Source organism: Anolis sagrei, chromosome 1 (assembly GCF_037176765.1).
Source record: "Anolis sagrei isolate rAnoSag1 chromosome 1, rAnoSag1.mat, whole genome shotgun sequence".
Lineage (NCBI taxonomy): Eukaryota > Metazoa > Chordata > Lepidosauria > Squamata > Dactyloidae > Anolis > Anolis sagrei.
The window spans coordinates 299,445,317-299,466,779 of record NC_090021.1 but is presented as its reverse complement, the minus strand read 5'-3'; the positions used below and the strand labels follow the sequence as shown (position 1 = coordinate 299,466,779).

At 39.2% G+C, this 21,463-nt stretch overlaps 1 protein-coding gene across 7 annotated transcripts in view; it reads right to left on the bottom strand.

Annotated features, from left to right (window-relative positions):
• AKAP6 (A-kinase anchoring protein 6) overlaps positions 1–21,463 on the bottom strand; it is a 314,103-nt gene that overhangs the window by 214,165 nt on the left and 78,475 nt on the right. For all 7 annotated transcript variants that reach the window (XM_067462875.1, XM_067462873.1, XM_067462874.1 and 4 more), the window contains 2 exons: positions 6,932–7,183; positions 2,040–3,851 (listed from right to left, as the gene is read on the bottom strand). In XM_067462875.1, the coding sequence (XP_067318976.1) occupies positions 2,040–3,851; positions 6,932–7,183 (2,064 nt within the window). The remainder of the gene's footprint in view (positions 1–2,039; positions 3,852–6,931; positions 7,184–21,463) is intronic.

Here is a 21,463-nt window from a genome sequence, read left to right as displayed (position 1 = left end):
AGTGAAAGAAAGGGAGGATCACAGTTTCATGCCTAGACCAGCTGAAGCATGAAGGGATCCAAGGATGGGCAATTGTTATAGGTCTGAAGGTCGATCTTCCACTCGTAGATGTCTTTGGGGCTACATGGATTCTTTAAAAATTCAAAACTAACAGAAGTCTACTTAAAGTTTTGAAAAACTGATTTTAAAAATATGTTAAATAGTTGCTTTGAATTCCATTCAAGAAAGAAAGGAAGAAAGACAGGGAGGGCAGACCCCTAACCCAATGTTTCTCAAGCTGTGCTCCTCCAGGTATTTTGGACTTCAGTTCCCAGAAATCCCAGCCAGTTTACCAGCTGTTCAGAATTGTGGGAGCAGAAATCCAAAACATCAGGAGAAGCAGAATTTGAGAAACTCTGCTCTAACCTATGTAAAATGTTAAGTGATATTCCAGGAATGATACACACGCACACTATTTTTTGGCCAAGGAAAGGACAATCAAGGGAGTCAAAAGGCATTAAGGGACATGAAATCATGTTTTCCTGCTCAGAAACAGCATTTTGACCACTCTCCTTTAATTAATATGCCACTGTTTGGTATATGAATGGGAAAGGGTGGAGAACTTTATAATTTCTACTCTTGACACATAACCATAGGCATGTGCGATCCATGGTTCTAAATGGTTCTAAAGTACTTACAAAATTAGGGGGCATTGGTGCTTTTTTCTAAAGTGTTTCTAAAGTTTTGGTGGTGAAAATTTCAAAACGCTAACAAAACTTTCAAAATTTCATTATAATTGGAAGTTCCTAAAAACATGGCAAAAGTTTATTACACTGCCAAAACTTTGTGCAAGGGGCATCACCCTATAGCACATTTTGGTTTGTTGAGTCTCCACCAATTTAACCAAGTTTCTGCCTCAAAAATAAAGTTTCTGGAGTAAAAACCACACAATGAAACAAGAAATAACACTTTCAAACCAGGAACAGCTTTTCTTTATTATTAAAAAAATCTTTTATAAAAACTTTGAAAATTCACCAAAAATCAGTGGATAAGTCAAATGTTCTGAAATTTGGTGAGCTAACAATGGTGAAATTTTGAAAGTTTTGTTAGAATTCTGGAATTTTCACCACCAAAACTTTAGAAGCACTTTAGAAACAAAGAACCAGCGCCCCCTAGTTTTGTAAGTATTTTAGAACCATTTAGAACCATGGATCAGACATGCCTAATAGCCACGGGCCAAATTAGGGCAAGCACACATCTTGCCATCTCCCTTCTTCCCTCCCACCAGCCAATGTTGTGTATTTTGGGCATGAACATTCATTTGCTATATATTTGTTGTCAGCTGGGTGGGGGTGAAATTTTGAATGGCTGTCTGCCTGTTATGACACCAGCTATGTGGTAGGCTTATGTTAAATTTAATGTTTTCCCCACAACGAGTGACTCACCTTTAGGCTACAGTGCCTCTGCTCCTGGGAATCCCCTTCAGTGAGCCAGAAGTGAATTTATCACTTCACTTTTGCCTGGTAGAATAGCAGCATTTCTACACTGTTAGTCAAGGAGAGCCTAAGTACCCAAAGACAAGCTATAACTCAGTGTCAGAGCACATGATTTAAAAGTAGAAAGTCCCAGATCCTATCCATGGAATCTGCAGAGCAGGGGGACTAGAAAAATCTCTACTTAGAACTTCAGAGAGCGCTAACCGATCAGTCATGACAACTGGGATAGACTGACCAATGGCCTGACATGGATTACGACAGCTTCCTGTGTATAGCATCTTTTCACATTGAAATGATTCTGTGTTTACAAAATGCCCTGGGATGGGTGGATAGATAGATGCATATCCCATCAAAAAGGTACATAAAAGCACACATTTCATAAAAAATATATATGTAATGTCATGCTAATTTTGCCACATACCCCATGCATTAATTCAGAAATGTGACTGAACAGCCACAGACAGAAAACATCCCTACCTGCCACCAGATTTGATCTCCTGCTGAAAACACAATAGAAATACATTGACAGAGATGCACATATATTATCAGGTTTTTTGTCCTTACCTCCATTTTTTCCCATATAACTTCATAATTATCCTGGTGCTGTATATCTTGAAGCAGCTGCTGAATTAAAGCTGATTTATTTGGAGGACATATTTCATTTTTATCAGTGGAGTGAATTACTGGTCGTTTTCCTGGCCTGTCTTCTAAGTACTTTTTAATGCTAGATGAGGATGTGCAAAGCTCTTCATCTGAAAGAATGTCACTAAGAGGTCCAGATTCAATGCTGTCTCCAACTGAGGATATTATGTCACTTGAAGAGCTTGGTGAAACTCTACCTAATCGCTTGTGCTTCTTTTTTATCTGATACGTTGGGTAAAGTTCAGAATCTGAATTCATTTCTGAAAGTTCCCAGTCATCAATGTTTTGGATGGTTTCTCCTTGAGGTTTCTGAGGAAGCAATTTTGTCAGATTTTCTAATTTTAAAGCTAATACTTCAGTCTGTTTGAGGTGTGTCGGAAGTGCTAAATATTCATCGGAACCATACCATATCTCAGCAGCTTTCCCATCTGTATTGCCAGAATCTGGTGAAGATGAATGGGTCTTTTCACTCTCATTTCTTGGGAGAACCGGGGATGAAGACACTGCAGACTCTGAGGCAGCTGAAGAACCACTTACTTGGCTATGAGCAGGTGAAGCAGAATCTCTCTCAATGTAACACTGACCATTCAGTCCCTGCTGTTTGCAAAGATCGGAAGATGTGGAGGTGGAGTCACTTTCCGTTCCTTCTATGGATTGCAAGCTACCAAAAGGAATTCCTTTCCGCAAAGCAGCAAGTCCTCTTTTATTCACCTGCTTTGCTGAAGTAGTATCTGACACAATTCCAGATATCCTACATGATGCCACTTCCTCAGGAATGTCGTGTGACTTCTTGCTCCTCAGTTTTTCCCTCCTCAAGCTGTCGCTAGACTTAGCTAGGCCCATGGAATTTTCCTTCAAGTGATTCTGAATTGTGTACTTGAGATTCTGGTCACTTATGTTGTGTAAACAATCACATGACTGACTAATGGCAGAGGGACAGTTGTTGTAGGCTGTTTGTAAAGCCAGGCAAAGCTTTGATCTGTCTGGAGGATCTAACAGTGAGGGTGTGCTCCTACTTAGGTCTGTCTTAAACATCAGTGCAATCTGATTTTTTATATCATTGACCATCATATCTGTTTTAAATATATCTTCTTTGAGAAACAAACCTCGCTTGGGCAGGGTAGGTTGTGTAGGAGAATCTTCATTGTAATCAAAGCAGTCTCTTATAGATCTCTTGGGAGTTGAGTTTTCACTGTGAAAATGCTGTTTGTCTCTTCCTCCATTGGAGGCTAATGGACTGAGCTCCTCTTTCACTAATTCAAAGATAGCATTGCCATCAGTTGATCCAACAGATCCTTCCACACAAGAGGTTTTACAAAGAGGCAAGTTCCCAGAAATAAGAGAGACTGAAAGTTCAGTGGATGCTATATCTGATGATGCTCTGCAACACTGTTCTTCCTGATGGTCTGTTGCCAGGGGCAAATGGATTTCTTTCCCATTAATGCTTTCATTACATTTGGAAGCAATTGAATCTGTTGCTACTGCCAATAACCCCACACTTCTGATAAGCTCTGGAAGGTCTTTTTCCATTTCACTGCAGCTCCAAGACTCAAATGGTTTCACTTTTGCTTGACTGGAGGTCATGTCACCAAGAGCACCAAGCAAGTCTTCACTAGGGCTGTAGTCTGATAGTTCAAATGCAGTAATTCCACAATCCAGGGACAAGTAATTTTGAGAGCATTTGATGGTTAGCTGTCCTGAATCATCCACTTCTGTTAAAGAGTCAAGACGATCCTGGAACAAAGAAATAAAAAAGAAATGGTTATCAATTCAAGGAAATGTACAATTTCTAGGAGATTAAGATTAATTTTGCACTCATCATATTAAATGTGATGAATGCACAACCAGGGAGAACTTTTCTCTGTGATTTTTTTAAATTGAGAGAATAAGACTTCCATATTATTTTACACATTCCGGTGAAAATTGATGCATTATAATTAAATACTCTAGAATCAAATCCCAGAATCAGTCTCTTAAACTTGGCAGACAAGAGCTTGACTAACAGAGAAGGCCATGTGGATTGCTTTGCATGAGCGCGACAGAAGACTCAAGATGAGCTTATATCCATTAGGTTAAACATCCCTAGACTCTGAAAGTGATTTGGACAGTTTGTTGGGTGTTCGTGAGTTGGGAGGAGGCTTGTTGGTGTTCCATTGTTTGTAGCCCCAGGTCCTTTGCATGAACACATGGTCATGGGGGGGGGGGGTCATCTGCTGAAAGGAAACGAGTCATGGTTGGGGGAAGTGCTAACAGCCACTAGCTCTCTATATTGTCACAGTCTTAGTCCATGGACCTTGGCATACAGGCTGGCTAAAAATGAAGTCAACAGGGAAGTTTAGCAGGGGAGTTTGGGTGAGGAGATGCAGAGTTTTGTTTCGCTGTGTAGTTAAGACTTTTGAACATGAATCATGAGGGAGCTACTGCAGTCATGTGTTTGTGATCTTGTCAGAAGATGTGAGTAGTTATACCTGCAATAAGCACAACTGGGTGGTCCTGTTGGAAAAGAAGGTTCAGAAACCTGAGGCCTATGCATGTACCTGAGGCCTATGCATAGCAGTGAACATGAGATTTTCTTTGACAGAATGGAGCAGACTGTCCCAGATTGAACATATGTCCAGAGCTTTTTGGTTGTGATCATAGGCTCACAGTCTTTACAAAAGACTAACAATAGATACAATGAATATTTATGACTGACAAACTTTGTTTACATGTGACAAACTTTGTTGGCAGGGAAGGCCAACTTTTATTCATGTATGACCACACGAGTCTAGAGTTACTGCCCAGAAAAATATTTCTTAAGAACATGGGCATTTATATTATGAAAGTGGCATACCATCCAAAACTAGATCTGTAGCAATAGCAGGTGAAAAGTGGGTGTTGAAAGGAAACGGAGGAGGGAAAGGAAATGAATGAGTACATGATTTCTTGATCTCAGTTTCAAAGCCACCTACTCTTTAAGTATATTATGAGCAATTTTGCTTGAGATATAGATATGCACTTTGGATTGCTGAACTTTAAATTGGTGCAGATATTCTTTGTCCAACTTTGTAGCACTGGACTCCTGATTGCTGTGAGTTTAAAGTAAAAGATCTAAAGATGAGTCAGCCTGCTCAGTTTTGCCTGGAGACTGGATTTTAAAATTCAAATTAAGGATTCCGAACAAGGTATATCTTTGATCTTGTCCAAGGACTTGATCCTGTCAAACCACAACATTCTTCTGGTTTTTCTGCATGCTAGATAAAATGCAAACTTGGGTAATATCAGTTAACCCCTACCTGCATGCAACTGAATTGGGATCAGGCGAGGGAGGTATATCTCTCAGTAGCAGAAATTTTAATTCCATGATTAAGACTTCAAAAAGCATTACAATGATACACAGTGAATTCTTAATTTAAAAGCTGTTTTGGTACTTTTGGAATAGCCCTTTCTGCTTTCAATATAAGACAAGCTAACCTTTGAAAGAGCAAATATAAACAGGAGCAAAGAGATCTTAGCATTCAGAAACTTGTATACAAGTCTTGATGTTAGAATCGGAATAGAAGTGACCATTATCTGTACTGCAAGAAAATATCACATTGGCTGGAGGTACTTAAGGTTCATGGGCTGCTTGATGAGGCAACAGTCTTTTAAATATAGGGCCACGTGTGCAGAGTCCTTGTGCAGCTGTGAGCTTTATATTGATCATCACGAAACAATCGTCATGTTTTAACAGGTCATGTAATTACAAATTCTACAGGGTATTTCCAAATTGCTTTTGATTTTGGGTCTCTACAGCAATGAGTCCTAAGCTTTTTGTACTGATTGTTGGAATACTTTATTTTGAAGTATTTTAAATCACAATATATTGCTTTTAGATTGTATTATGCATGCATTTTAACATTTTGTTTATTTAATCACCTAAAATATTGCAATTTGGGATTAGGTTTTGGGGTGTGGCTTGAAACCTCTGGTGCTTAGGGTAAGGAGGATTCACAGATACAGGGTGGGACTTGATTGCTCCAGCTCCTTTGACAAATTCTGTTCAAAGCATTGCTCAGAAAAATTTCTTTGGTTAAAGTGCCACTATGAAATTACAGGGGGCAATTCTTTCAAAATTTGGTTGTGATATATCAGGGCCTATTTTGGGCAACCCATGGTCCTGAGTACGTTTCTTAGGGAATACTCCAGGGTGAGGTTTCATTTCAGCACTCACAGAACATGGTCTGTGAGTGCTGAAAAATCCATACATGTAGTCCATCTGTAGGATTTAAATTCAAAACCCTAGTGTACAGCATATTTGATTCAGAGTAGAATGTCATTCTTGAAGTGACATTTAAGATGCATTCAAGAGAGCCTATTTGACAAAGATTTGCACACATTTGTGTAATTGTGTTGAAAGGAGTAACTGATTTATTTTAGCATTGTTAACGTGAACCTGTAATTTTCCATTGAAGAAAATGTTATGATTGATGCATTCAGCTCTCTACTTTAATCACAGATTGTTTATTCCTTCAACATATATTGCTATGGTCAATGTGTCCCACTAATGCCTTTCCCTGTAGCTGTAAAGTCAGTTAACTTTATCTCTGGTATGGAAGTTTTGAAGCAAACGTGACAAACTCATGCTTTATTTAAGCTAGTTCAGTCATTCTGAGTTGGATGACTGTAATACCAATTTAAGATTAACTTCTTTGCCCTAAAAATGACCAAAAAGATTAGGCAAGAGGCCACCTCAAATGCCTAGTCTTACCAAAAATTCCTTCAAAAAGGAGCTGAATGTAAAAACGTAATATGAATTAGAGTCCAGAAAGTACATTTACATTTATTTCCCATACCTCCTTTGTTTCCTCTGAAAAGGCTTGTAGAATATCAGTCTGCCTGGTGTAATTCCCATTGGCATCCTGCAGTCCCTGTAGAATTCTCTCTCTCAGAACCAAGACAGAAACTCGAAGTTGATGCCAAAGAAGCTGTACTGTATGGATGTCAACAATCACATTGACAGAGTAAGATAGGAGCTTCAAGGAAAATTCAGTCTCCAGGAGAGCATGGATTTGTTCAACGTGATCAGAGATATCTTCACATATATCCTTTGAATAAGAGAGGAAAGAGAATATTATCCACACAGTTGTACAATTATATTGATCCAACACTATTAATTTTGTGATTCAATTTCTCTATGAAGAGGTGGTAACTAAGTACTGTTTTTTGTGAAAAAGGGCATCCCTTCCCTTTGCATACAATCTAATTCACTCACTTGAGTAATCTACAGATATTTGCCCTCCAGATAACCTCTGATTATTACTTGAACTATCTAGCATACTATGATTTGAATTGTGTCGTTTGATTTCTAGCAGTCTTTCCCATTCTTATACACTCCAGATGTGATGAATTACGATTCTCAGCAGCAGCATATCAGCTGTAACAAGCTAGTGAATGCTGGCAGGTATCGACTGGCGTTTGTTGCAGGACATCCTATGGATACCAAAATCCATGGAAGCTCAGGTCCCATTATATACAATGGTGTACTAGAATTATGCTCTTTATATAAAATAGCAAAATCAAGGTTGGGTTTGTGGCTTTTAAAAAATATCATCAAGCTGTGGATTGTTGAATCTGCAGATGCAAAATCCATTGATATGGAGGGTCAACTTTATTCTGCTCTCTTTACACTCACTAACACTACTCTCTTTACACTCATCCTGTGCTTAATGGTGACTATGATGGATTAAACCAACTGTCATCAGTTTCTTTCTCTGCTCCTTCTTCCAAGTAAACAATGCCCCAAGCAGCTCATGGTAAATCTGAATAAAATAACTACAAGCAAGATGATAACACAGCCTGTAATATATCAGTGAGATTTCTAAAGAATTCATTGTAATATATCAATTACAATGATATATTAGGGGCCGAAGAGGGGCTGACCAAGGGCAAGATTGATGGATGGCATCCTTGAAGTGACTGGAATGACCGTGAAGGAGCTGGGGGTGATTACGGCCGACAGGGAACTCTGGTGTGGACTGGTCCATGAGGTCACGAAGAGTTGGAAACGACTGAACGAATGAACAACAACAACAACTATCAATGTATATTAATCTCAACATTTTTGACGATAAATTAAACAACTTATACCAAGAAACTCAGTATTATACCAAATTAATCAATCAATTGCCAATTCATAATAGTAGATTATTCTTATTTCTTTCAAATTGACTTCAACATTTGACAACCCCTATGAATGAGAGATCTCCATGAGCCCCAGAATTCATCCACCATCCTACTCATATCTTGCAAACTCAAAGTTATGGCTTCAATTATTGATTCAAATCACATGTAATGTGATTTTATTGTCATACTGCCAATTTTAATAGAGCCTTGCAATATAATACTAATCAGCAATGTGTGCACACTTATGAATATGCGCACTTATTCATAAGTGTGTGTATGTGTACACTTATGAATAAGTGTGCACATACACACAAATGTGCCACAGCAGAAGCTCTTAAGCATATCAGCTTAGACCACATTGCCTCCACAAGAGATTAAAGACTGAATTTCAGCAAAGTCTTTATATGGAAAAAAAAATTATCTACATTTATTTATATGTACCCCTCTTAATGTTCCCCCAGCAACAGCAAGAGCATCCCTCTGGGCAACTAAACCAGGAAATCCCAATTGGATGGTCCCCCACAAGGGTCTGCCTCCAGGGACAAAGCAAGAATGGGCAACTTGGAAATCCCTGAACAGACTCAGAAATGGAGTGGGCAGATCAAAAGTCGAATGGAACTACGTGAAAGAATCATCCAGCTTGTGTGACTATGGAGCAGAACAAACACCTCTGCACCTGTATGCTTGTGCACAACGCCCTACCTCATGTACAGAGAAAGAATTGTTTAAAGCTACAGACAATGCAGTCGCTGTTGCCTGGTTTTGGTCAAAATTATTTAGCCGTTTGTGCTTCTTCTATTTTTATCAGTTTTATGCTTATATATGCAATGGTTTTGACACATATATATATATAAATAAATAAATAAATTTATATAAATATATCCCCCATTTTAAAAAGTTGACTTTGCATTTGTCAAGAAAACAGTGTATCTGTTTACCTTTAATTATTCTGTTTCCATATTAGATTCCTAAACCATCTCTTTCTTAATCCAAATAAAAAAAAATAATCTTCAATTAGTAATTTCAGCAATTTTCTTCAAACTCCGAAAAAGTTTTAGAAAATCAGACATTTTTTTCAGACTCTTTACAATTTGGGGGCTTATTCTGCACAAATATTGCACATTGTGTTTTTCACAGAAAACACCATTTCCTGTGGCACCAAAAGCATTTTCTGTGGAAAACAGTATTTTAAAACAGAAAAAAATAATTCATGTGCAGAAAATACTGCTTTTAATGGAAATTGCTGTCATCATCGTCATCATTATCTTTATTTATATCCCACCTTTATCCTCTTGGGTCAATTACAGTCTTTTCTGCACAGGAATGCATATTTCTGCACAAAAAAATTATTTTCTGTGCAAAACAGCCACATGACAAATTTCTGCAAAATAAGTTGTAGTTCACCTCCATCCAGAGAGCACTGTGGACTCAAACAATGATGGATCTGGACCAAACTTGGCAGGGATATTCCATATGCCCAAATATGAACACAGGTGGAGTTTGGGGGAAATAGACCTTGACATTTGGGAGTTGTAGTTACTGGGATTTATAGTTCACCTACAATCAAAGAGCATTCTGAACCCCACCAACGACAGAATTGGGGCAAACTTCCCACACAGAACCCCCATGACCATCAGAAAATACTTAAGGCCATCCATTCCAACTCTCTTCACCAGGGCAAGAAAACATAATCAAAGCCCTCTTGACAAAGAGCCATCCAGCCATAGATATAGATATATATGATACACACACAGAGAAATATATAGCATCGTAGATTTGAAAGGGACCCATAAAGGACAATTTTATGTTGCATGTTCCAGAGTAGGCAAAGATGACAATCTTCACATAAACACAAAGAAACAAAAAGAAATACTGTTTACCCACAAGCAGAAAGAAATTACTTTATTTTCCAGATCACGAGACTGGGCCACAGCAATGTGTGGCAGGGGACAGCTAGTTAAGAATAAATGACCAAAGCCTCCATAGACAACAAAACAATATTCTCATATAGTGAACGGTTGTTTGATTGCTATCTGGATTTCTTTTTGGCATGCTATACACATCTGTAGGTGACAATAGTGTTAAAAAAACATTTTAGGTGTCATATTAACAAAACAATTGTTGGCCTGCCTCCTCTCGGTATCTCATTCAGTGCCTGATTTGAAGGTATGCCAAATATCTAAAGTATGACGTGCAACCAAGTGTGCATATTCAAGAATGAAAAGATGGAAGAGGGAGTTGAAACTTGTGTGATGTTTTCTGTGGCAGAGCATTTAGGTTCAAAAGGGCAGACTATTTGATTGCAAAGGAAACAAAAGGGTTTCCTAAACTGTTGAGGCAACACTGCTATTGATTCCTACTTTCTGTTGGAATATTGATACAAGGATCTTGTATTATAATAACTTTATTTTTGTACCCTGGCACCATCTCCCCAAAGGGACTCAGGGCGGCTTACATGGGGATTAGCCCGATCAACATAGTTAAAATATAACACATTAAAATACATAAACAACAGCATAAAACAGAATAAAACCAACATTATAACAAAATATAAAAACAAGCATCAATCAATAACCAATGAACCTGCAATAATAATCAGTTTCTGGAAATGGGTGGGCGAACTGGTGCAAATCAATTGTAAGGACGGGCTGATGGATAAAGTGAGTAAGTCAATTGGCAACCGCAAGGATAGAGGGCAATGTGAGATACAGCACTATAACTTTGAGTACAGAACAATAATAAAGCGGTTCAGTAAAGTTCTTTGTATGTTCTACTCTTTTAGAACATACAAAGAACTTGGTCATAGTTTGGGCCAAGTTATCAGAGGAATGTCTAGTCAATTATGAATTCTAGACATTTAGCATATGATATAATGAATCCCAAACTCTCCAAATTAAAGAATTAACTAACATTTGCAATTGTTGCAATAATTATATATTTACTGAAGTGAGCATGAGTGGGCCTCCCGCATCCCAAGAACAATTGAGACTAATTTTATTAAAAGATTAGAACATACAAAGAACTTTACTGAATCATCCTAAAGCCCTATTTGGTTCAAGATTTTGTTTATCCAATGAGCACGAAGCTGAAAAGAGTACATGGTCATCTTCACTAGCACTTTAATCTGAAGCGGGGGTCAAATCATCTCTATAGTGGCTGTATGAGACACCGAACTGATGCAACTTAATGCAGCTTTGAACTGCGTAAACATTAGATATTTTAGAGCTTTTACAAAATAACCAGCAACTTTGGGTATGTTCAATTAACTATACCGCATCCTATTTGGGAAGCAGTCATAGTTACATGCCAACCTGATTCCCCTGGGCTCAGGCAAGTCAAGAACAGGAGATGGCATCTTCCTTGCCTGCCTCAATCTCACATTTGTGCCATCTGGCACAAAAATGATGCTGGACCCCACTCAATGCTTGAAATTAAGATATTCAGAGCACAGAATCCACTGGAGGGAAGTGAGGAGGTGATTATTCACTCTAATTTCTGAGCAGTGTCCAGTGCCATTATCATGCCTGGTGGGCTCAGCAAATCACACATCAAAGGGCCAGAGCTGGACAGTGCTGAACTAGTTCCGGCACCTCTCAACTGTTCAGTCACTATCCAGCCACTGGAATAGTTCAGGGTGCAAAGTGTAGCTTCCAGAAATGCTGATCTGGAATACCCCACTCTAGATCAGCATCACGGTTTCTGCTCAGTGAAGATGCATTCTGCAACTGCAAAACAAACAACTGATCAAGGCCTGAAAGCCGACTAATTCTAGTAAACTGAGGCCCTAGTTAAAGGATGCTAAGGAGACAATAGGGTCACACTTCAATTTTTGCAAGTTAAATATTCATGGATTTCTTTTTAAAAAATGATTACTATGTTCTCTCAAGGCATTTATAGTCTTCCTGCATGATTCTATAGATGAGTTCCACTGGAATTGTAATTGGATTAGACTTTAATTCTTATTAACCTTCTGTAATCTAAACAGTTTACAATGTTTGAGGAGGAGATGCTTTTTGCCAAAGGTAGTGAGTATGGGCAGAAAAAAGCGATGCAGATTTGTGATAGACTGTAATTAGACCGGTAATTAGATACCATTGCTGACAATCCGGCATTATTTAGGTATGTTAGATTACAAATATCATCATTCCTGTCCAGCAATTGAATTGTAAGGTTGGAAAGGCTATTAGAAACTGCCAAGCTGTGTAATAGAATATGAGAAGAGCCAATTTAAAAGAGAAAATAACACGCTGTGCCACTAAGGGGCAGTGGTGTTAACAGTTGGATAATATGCCATTTTCTTCTGAGAGTTTTAAAAAGATAACCAGTGTTTTACTTAAGAAATATCATAACTTAAAAAAAAACAGATCCCTATCAATGATTCCTGAATTAGGAAACAATGGCAACAATCTAATATTACAAACTTCAAAACTAGTTGGTTCTTTGGATTGTCAGGTGAGAGACAATCTACAGCAGAGTTTCTCAAACTGGGCTCCTCCACCAGATGTTTTGGACTTCAGCTCCCACAATTTGGAACAACTGGTAAACTGGCTGGTTTTTCTGGGAGCTGAAGTCAAAAACATCTGGGGGAGCATAGTTTGAGAAACACTGAGCTAGAAAAATGGCTCCTTAAAGCCTTGTGTGCTTTATTACACTAGAGCAGGGGTCCCCAAACTACGGCCCGCGGGCCACTTCCGGCCCGCCAAGGGCACCTATCCGGCCCGCGGGGGAGGAGCGCCCCCCCCCCACACAGCCCCCCTCCCTTGGCAGGCTCACGTTGCCCATCGGGGGCGATGCGCAGCGTGAGCCAGCCAAGGGAAGCTGCTCCGCGGGGTCTACTCGCGCGTAAACACCTCGCCAGGTGCTTTACGCACGAGTAGACCCCGCAGAGCAGAGCCAGCCAAGGGAGGCTGCTCCGCGGGGGTCTACTCGCGTGTAAAGCACCTCGCGAGGTGTTTACGCGCGAGTACGCGGTGCGGTGCTGCTCCTCCCTTGGCAGGCTCAGGCTGCCCATCAGGGCCAATGCGCAGTGTGAGCCAGCCAAGGGAGGCTGCTCCGCGGGGTCTACTCGTGTGTAAAGCAGCTCGCGAGATGCTTTACGTGTGAGCGCGCGGTGCTGCTCCATGCAGCCATGCCGGCCACAGTATCTGCTTTGAACTGGGTTATCCACACTGCCATATATTCCAGTTCAAAGCAGATATTGTGGGGTTTTTTTTTTTTTTTTGCCTTGATATTCTGGGATAGAGGGCTGTTTGGAAGGGTCCCCAGAATATCAAGGAAGAAAACCCCACAATATCTGCTTTGAACTGGGTTATCTGAATCCACATTGCCATATATTCCAGTTCAAAGCAGATATTGTGGGTTTTTTTTTTGCCTTGATATTCTGGGATAGAGGGCTGTTTGGAAGGGTCCCCAGAATATCAAGGAAGAAAACCCCACAATATCTGCTTTGAACTGGGTTATCTGAATCCACATTGCCATATATTCCAGTTCAAAGCAGATATTGTGGGTTTTTTTTTTGCCTTGATATTCTGGGATAGAGGGCTGTTTGGAAGGGTCCCCAGAATATCAAGGAAGAAAACCCCACAATATCTGCTTTGAACTGGGTTATCTGAATCCACACTGCCATATATTCCAGTTCAAAGCAGATATTGTGGGGTTTTTTTTTGCCTTGATATTCTGGGATAGAGGGCTGTTTGGAAGGGTCCCCAGAATATCAAGGAAGAAAACCCCACAATATCTGCTTTGAACTGGGTTATCTGAATCCACACTGCCATATATTCCAGTTCAAAGCAGATATTGTGGGGTTTTTTTTTTGCCTTGATATTCTGGGATAGAGGGCTGTTTGGAAGGGTCCCCAGAATATCAAGGAAGAAAACCCCACAATATCTGCTTTGAACTGGGTTATCTGAATCCACACTGCCATATATTCCAGTTCAAAGCAGATATTGTGGGTTTTTTTTTTGCCTTGATATTCTGGGATAGAGGGCTGTTTGGAAGGGTCCCCAGAATATCAAGGAAGAAAACCCCACAATATCTGCTTTGAACTGGGTTATCTGAATCCACACTGCCATATATTCCAGTTCAAAGCAGATATTGTGGGGTTTTTTTTTTGCCTTGATATTCTGGGATAGAGGGCTGTGTGGAAGGGTCCCCAGAATATCAAGGAAGAAAACCCCACAATATCTGCTTTGAACTGGGATATATGGCAGTGTGGATTCAGATAACCCAGTTCAAAGCAGATTTTATGTGGGATTTTATTCAGTTGCGTGGAGGGGCTCTGAGTTGCAAAAAGCTGAACTTTTTGAAGACTGCTAACATGTATTGGAGCACCCGGTGGCACAGTGGGTTAAACCACTGAGCTACTAAACTTGTTGACCAAAAGGTTTCAGGTTCGAATCTGGGGAGCAGCATAAGATTCCGATGTCAGCCCCAGCTTCTGCCAACCTAGCAGTTCAAAAACATGCAAATGTGAGTAGATCAATAGGTACCGCTGCGGCGGGAAGGTAACGGTGCTCCATGCTGGCCACATGACCTTGGAGGTGTCTACGGACAATGCCGGCTCTTCAACTTAGAAATGAAGATGAGCACCACCCCCCAGAGTTGGACACGATTGGACTTCATGTCAGAGGAAAACCTTTAACTAGGAAAATTGTGGAAGATCTGGGGTGGGAGAAAAAACTCTTGTCTGTTGGAGGTAGGTATGAATGTTTCAATTGGCCACCTTGATTACCATTTCATAGCCTGACAGTTTTTAGGGAGAATCCTTTGTTGAGAGGTGATTAGCTGGCCCTGATTGTTTCTTGTCTGGAGTTCCCCTGTGTTTGAGTGTTGTTCTTTATTTACAGTTATAATTTTAGAGTTTTTTTTAATACTGGTAGCCAGATTTTGTTCAGACTAGAAATAGGACGATTTCCCATTCTCTGCTCCTGGAATTATTGCCTAAAGAGGGCTAGAAAGAACCCCCTCTTAGGGCCTTTCCACACAGCAAAATAAGATATGTGCCATGTGCATAGGAATATTTTATTGATTTTTTAAAATAAAAAAACTATAGTCCGGCCCTCCAATGGTCTGAGGGACAGTGAACTGGCCCCCGGTTTAAAAAGTTTGAGGACCCCTGCACTAGAGCTTAAAGAGTAGGCAAAGAATATGCATCCCATCTGAAATCCTGTGGCCGCCTCCTGCAGAATTCTAGGCCTTGTAACCTTTTTAAAAATAGAGTTTTATTGATTTTCACTATAAAACAACATTTAACAACGTATACAAACAACATTTAACGACACATACAAATAGGACATAAATCACATTGCAGTAGTTGACTAAGTACTTTCCTTCGTGTATCTTCGATTCTCCCATTTTTCTCCCTTCTCAGATTATCTTTTTTAATACCCATCTTCATTTTTTTTTTCATTTTTCCCCATTATTTTACATAGAAAGTGTGAGAATCTTCGGATTGAAAAAGCTCATAATATAAAGAGTAATAATAAAGAAAGAGAGAGAAGAGGAAAAGAGAAGAAGGAAAGAAAAAAAAGAAAAAAAGAAATAAGACACAGTACTTTAACAAATACGTAGACTTCCTTGTAGCTTAGTGAGGCCCAGGAGCTCTCTATCCAAGCTCGTCCCCTAAACTACCATTCCACAAGAAGCCGCCACAGGATTTCATATGGGATGCACACTCTTTGCCGATTCTTTAAACTCTAGTGTTGGCCATTCATATCATTGGATTCTGTATCCATGGATTCAACTATCCATGGCCTGAAAATGTTTCTTTTAAAATTGCCTAAAACAATTCTTGATTTTGTCGTTTTATATAAGGGACACCCTTTTACTATTGACAAGATCACACTAGTGTGATAGAAAGGAGGCTTTTGTTTCCCATCACCCAAGTTGCTCCTACAGAATTCTGGGAAATGCAGTTAGAGAAGCCGAGGAGCTCTTTGGCTGAGAACTCCACATGCTCTGCCCTGAACTACATTTCCCAGAATTCTGCAGGAGCAAACTGGGCTATTGGGAAACAAAAGTCTCAATTCTATTATGATAATGTGATTTCATCCTTTGCCATTTTATAGAATGGAAATTAAGAACCTCAGAGTTTGTTATCTCGGGACCAAACTGGAACCAAACCAAATGCCCATTGTACAGTAAATTATTGACCAAAGATTCTTGGTTTATTTAACTGCTCTCAATGCAAACAGGTGTAACTGTCATACAACCACACACATTTAAATTCTATTGTAATGTGCCTATTCTACCACCATTTACTCTCTTTTATCATACAAAAAAGTTCATCTGTTAAAATACTTGCTTTTTTGGAGATGACAGCAAGACATTCTACATGAGAACTGAAAATAACAGCACATGCATTGCTTATGTTGGAATGACTGCTGTGCAATAAGGACTGCTGTGTTAACAGAGTTCATGTTCAGTTTTATGGTGCATATCACAGACGTATGCATGCAGTTGTTCTAATCTAAAGCATGTCAGGCACATGTTTATAAACCCCTGTTTTCATGTTGAGCTGATAGGCTGTACAGAAGCATCTTTGACCATGGAATTTCTCAGAGTATAGAGGCTGAATCTATCACAACACCAACTGTCCTCTTAGCTCAGTCTAGCAGACAGCTGACCCAGCCATTTACAGCTGTTACTATCTGTCACATAAAGTCAGAGCTCTCCATGTTAATATGAAAAAAAGCCACAACAGGATAAACATTACTGCAAACAAGCGCTCACACACACAGACAACCCAACCTTAAGCATGCTTACTCAGAAGTAAGTCTCACTGAATGCCATGGGATTTACTCTTCACACTCCAGTTTCTTGGGGCGAGGTCTAACAAGTTTTGACTGAAATGCTGGTAGAGTTTCTCCCAGAGACAGATACAATACTACCAAGACAGATGTGAAATTTAGTGAAAGATTAAAGGTTCCAGGCCTTCACAGTTAACAACAGTGACAGGAGCAAATGTACTTTGGTTTATGTCCTTTGATCTTGGGGTAAACCCCCTGCCAGAAATAAGCTCTTGCTCATTGCGTATGACAAGCTTACACGCACAACAAATTCATGGTTTAAAAGCCTGCCTCCTTGAACTGTATTTTAATAATATTATAAATTCCTGCAGGGAAAGAATTCCAAGCTAAAGTTGGAAACATCACAGTATAGTTGCTTTAAAAAAAATAAGGAAAATATGTTTCCCTCCCACATCCTTGAGATGCCATTAGAATCCTGAAAAGTAGATGCTTTACGTATTCAAAGAAAATACAAAAGTTATTAACACATCACTGTAAATAAAGCTACTTGTGATTAATATGCCACAAGGACTAACAAAATAAGGGGATAAGTATAGTAATACTAGAGCCTGAATTCCCTAAAAGCACCAGATCCTGTCTAACCTTTGAAGTTATGCAGGTCAGAGCTGATTAGTACTTGACTGCAGGACCACGAAGGAATATAAGATGCTGTAGGGTATATTTTCAATAGAGGCAATGGCAAATTACCTCTGAGAATTATTTGCCTAAGAAACCCCCATGACATTCATGGATTGCCATATGTTGACAGGTGAATCAAAGGCACATACACATATCAAAGTAATATCTGGAAAGTCACGACTCTTGAATTCAGCGGGGTTGAACCCTGAGTGGATTCATCATGTCCTCACTTGTCTTCATTTTATCCTTTCAATTGCCTGTTCTTTCTGGAATCTGTGTTTTGGAACTACCCAGGGCAATTAAATTTCTTTCTTTATTTACTTATACCTATATACTTATATAAATATATACTTATTTATATACTTTATTTACTTATTTATTTACTTATTTATGTACTTATACCCCACCCTTCTCACCCCTAAAGGGGGACTCAGGGTGGCTTACAAACTATGGCAATAATTCAATGCCAGATTCAGACAATAACAATAACAGAAAACACAATATTATAAAACTGTAAAAACATATACATGTCCATTATAAATAATCTTATAAAATGTAAATAAACTTTTCATCTGCTTCATTAGTTAACTTCTTCAGAAAGAGTAAGGGCAATGAGAAGAAGGAGAAGAAGAAGATTTCCACTGTAAACTCTAGTTGTTTAGCGTTGAAACCATTAAAAATACAGACTTTGCCAAGCATGCACTGTTCTCTCATTTGGCACTATTTGTGCATATACCTTTAAAACATCTAAAAACTTATGGTCACCCAAGGATTTCAAAGGATTTTCTTAGTGAAGGAATATTCAGAGGCAATCTGCCAATCCCTTACTCTAAAATATAGCCTACAACACCTGATAATCATTTGTAACCTCCTATCCAAATACTAGCAAGGTGTCATTTGAAAATTTACTATACCCCAATCTCTAGATTGCAGACAAAAGGTTAAAGCTGAAAGATACTGTATTTGCTCACCATTTTTTTGCTAAATGACCTCTCCAAACTTAGGGTGTACATTAGATTCATACTGTAATCTTAGTGCTGAGCCAAAGCCAAAGGGGAAGCTGCTTCAGGAGCTGCACCTGGAGCTCTGATTTGAGGGACAACATCTTTCATTTAATGGCCATGGCTCAATGTTGTGCAATTCTAGGATTTGTAGTTTGGTGAATAAATTCTACTCTTTGGCAGAGAAGGCTCAAGACTTGTCAAACTACTGTTCTCATGATTTCATAGCATGAAACCAAGGCAGTAAAAATCCATTCATTCAACAGCACAGATGCATTCCAATGTTTCCTTTCCATTGCTGGAAAATTTGGTGTCCTAACATTTTGTTTTTAAAGAAGGAATCCTTATCAGGCAGCAACTACAATGTTCACCGTTTTGGCGAAATGAAAATTATTTATTTTATTTTATTTAAAACATTTATATTCTGCCCTTCTCACTCTGAGGGGGACTCAGGACGGAGCACAACATACAAATGGCAAACATTCAATGCCAGGACATAAATAGATTATATACATACATAAACATTAAAATCATTTATCTCAATCCACTGGTTTTGCACTTTTTGCCACTGCACATTACACTGGCCAGCAAAAACTTTTTTCTTTGGTTTCAGGTTATGGAAAACAAGGTACGCATTAGATTTGATGGTGCATTAGACTTGAATAAATACGGTAAGCCCTTTCCAGACCCCAATGCAGAATGAATGGACACATGAAGACACTAGTGCAAATTCAGGAACATTCCCATCTCTCTCTATGTGTTCAGCTAAAAGTAGTACAGCCTAACATATTGTTACAGGCCACTGTTGATCCGTGAGCCATTTGTTGTTAGTCCAGGGCAAGTTCAAGGAAATTGCAAACACAATAATATGGCAGCAGTGCTTGGTGCACTGAGGAACAAAAATATCTGCTCTACAACATTATATAATTTGAAAAGCACTGCTCTAACAAACAAGCTGTTGCTATCCCAAAGTCTGTATAGTTTGTAGCAAATTTTGCTAAAGCACACACACCCATTCAGTTTGCATATGTGTAAGCTTTGTATACAGGTTGTGAAGTCAGACCTGAATGTACAGGGTTAATTCAACTTTGTCTGCTTCCATATAAATTCATTCAGCCTTCCTTAATTTGGTATCCTACATTTGTACTATATTACATTGCTTCTTGTATGAAAAGGAAGGGGCACTTATTGAAAATATGATAAAAGCAAAAATCAGTAGGGGGACTTCCCTAGTTGAGTCTCTTAGAGCCCTTCCACACAACCCTCTATCCCTAAATATCAAGGCAGAAAATCCCACATTATCTTAGTGTGGACTTATGGCCCTTCCAGAAATGTTCTGGACAGTCCCCCATTAATTCACTACAAACCAGGAAAACCCACTGGTTTGTAGCAAATTAATTTGATAGTGGATTTATTCTATGCTTTCTTGGAAAGCATGGGATAAATCCACTAGGTGTCTGGGTAACAGCCCCCCCTCCCCCCCCCCCATTCTCCTGCCACATCATTTGTACGTGCCAGGAGAGCTGCTCTGGTAAGTTTTTTTTACTTTTCAAAAGGATCTGGGGCTTGGGAGGAGGGAGGTAGGGCCTCCACATGTTCTCTCAGGCTATTCTCGAGAGAACATGTGGACAACCCACTCCAGAAAATGTGTGCTTTCTGGAGTGGGTATGGACAGGCCCCCAGAAACATCCATTTTTTTAACGTGGCTTCTGGGACAAGGGCTTGTCTGGATCCAGCCTTAGATAACACAGCTCAAAGCAGATATTGTGGGATTTCCTGCCTTGATATTCTGGGATAAATTGCTGTGTGGAAGGGCCTTAAGTTACATTACACATATGTTTCTCCTTTTTTTCCATAAAAAATTGCAGTGGTCAGCCAATAGATCTCAAAACCTGTGATGACAAGTTTGCCATATGTGAATGAGTCATTCTATGAACACTTTATAATAAAAACAGTGATGAACTCATAAAGGAAAATCCCTTGCTTTTAGAAACAAACTTCTAAAAACTTCAGAAAGGTGGCATGTATTGGTCAAGAAATATGCTTGAAGCATGCAAGGAAAAGGTGTATAATTATAAATAACCAATCTGATTTTTCTTACTCCATGTAAGCTTCTGAAGTGTGACAATTTAACTTTTATAATATTGATTGTTACCACTATCCCAACCTTTTCCCTACTCAAACGCCATGTTTTTTGCCTAGGATAATCCAGTGCAATTAATGGGGTTACCACAAGTCTACAGGCAACTTGAAGGCATACCCAAGATTGTTATATCCTGCTTCTTGGCAGGGGATTGGACTGGATGGCCCACAAGGTCTCTTCCAACTCTATGGTTTTATAATTCTTTATCCATTTATATTTTGAAACGACCATGTACTAAACCCTTTCTATTTTCATCATTACTTTAGGATATTGCACATAGTATTTATGTTCAGGCACCATCATAAGACAGGTGGAAGAGAAAAGAATGAACAGTGAGGATAAATTTTAAGTTATATTTGGTCTGTAACTGTTGCTTTCAGCAATCATTCACTTTGGGACTTCTTGTGAGACTCCCTTTACTCCTAAATTCAATAGATCTAGACAGGAATTCCTCTGGATGTCAGCTGCCCCTTGAGGAAACATGCCAAGTTGGTGGTATGAAAGATATTTCCGGGTGAGGCAACTATGGCCACTGAAATAATAAGGTTTCAAGTAACAAACAAAAAATAAAATGCTATTTTATGCCATTGAACATAACAAAATAGCACAGCATAGAGTAATCATATCTCACAC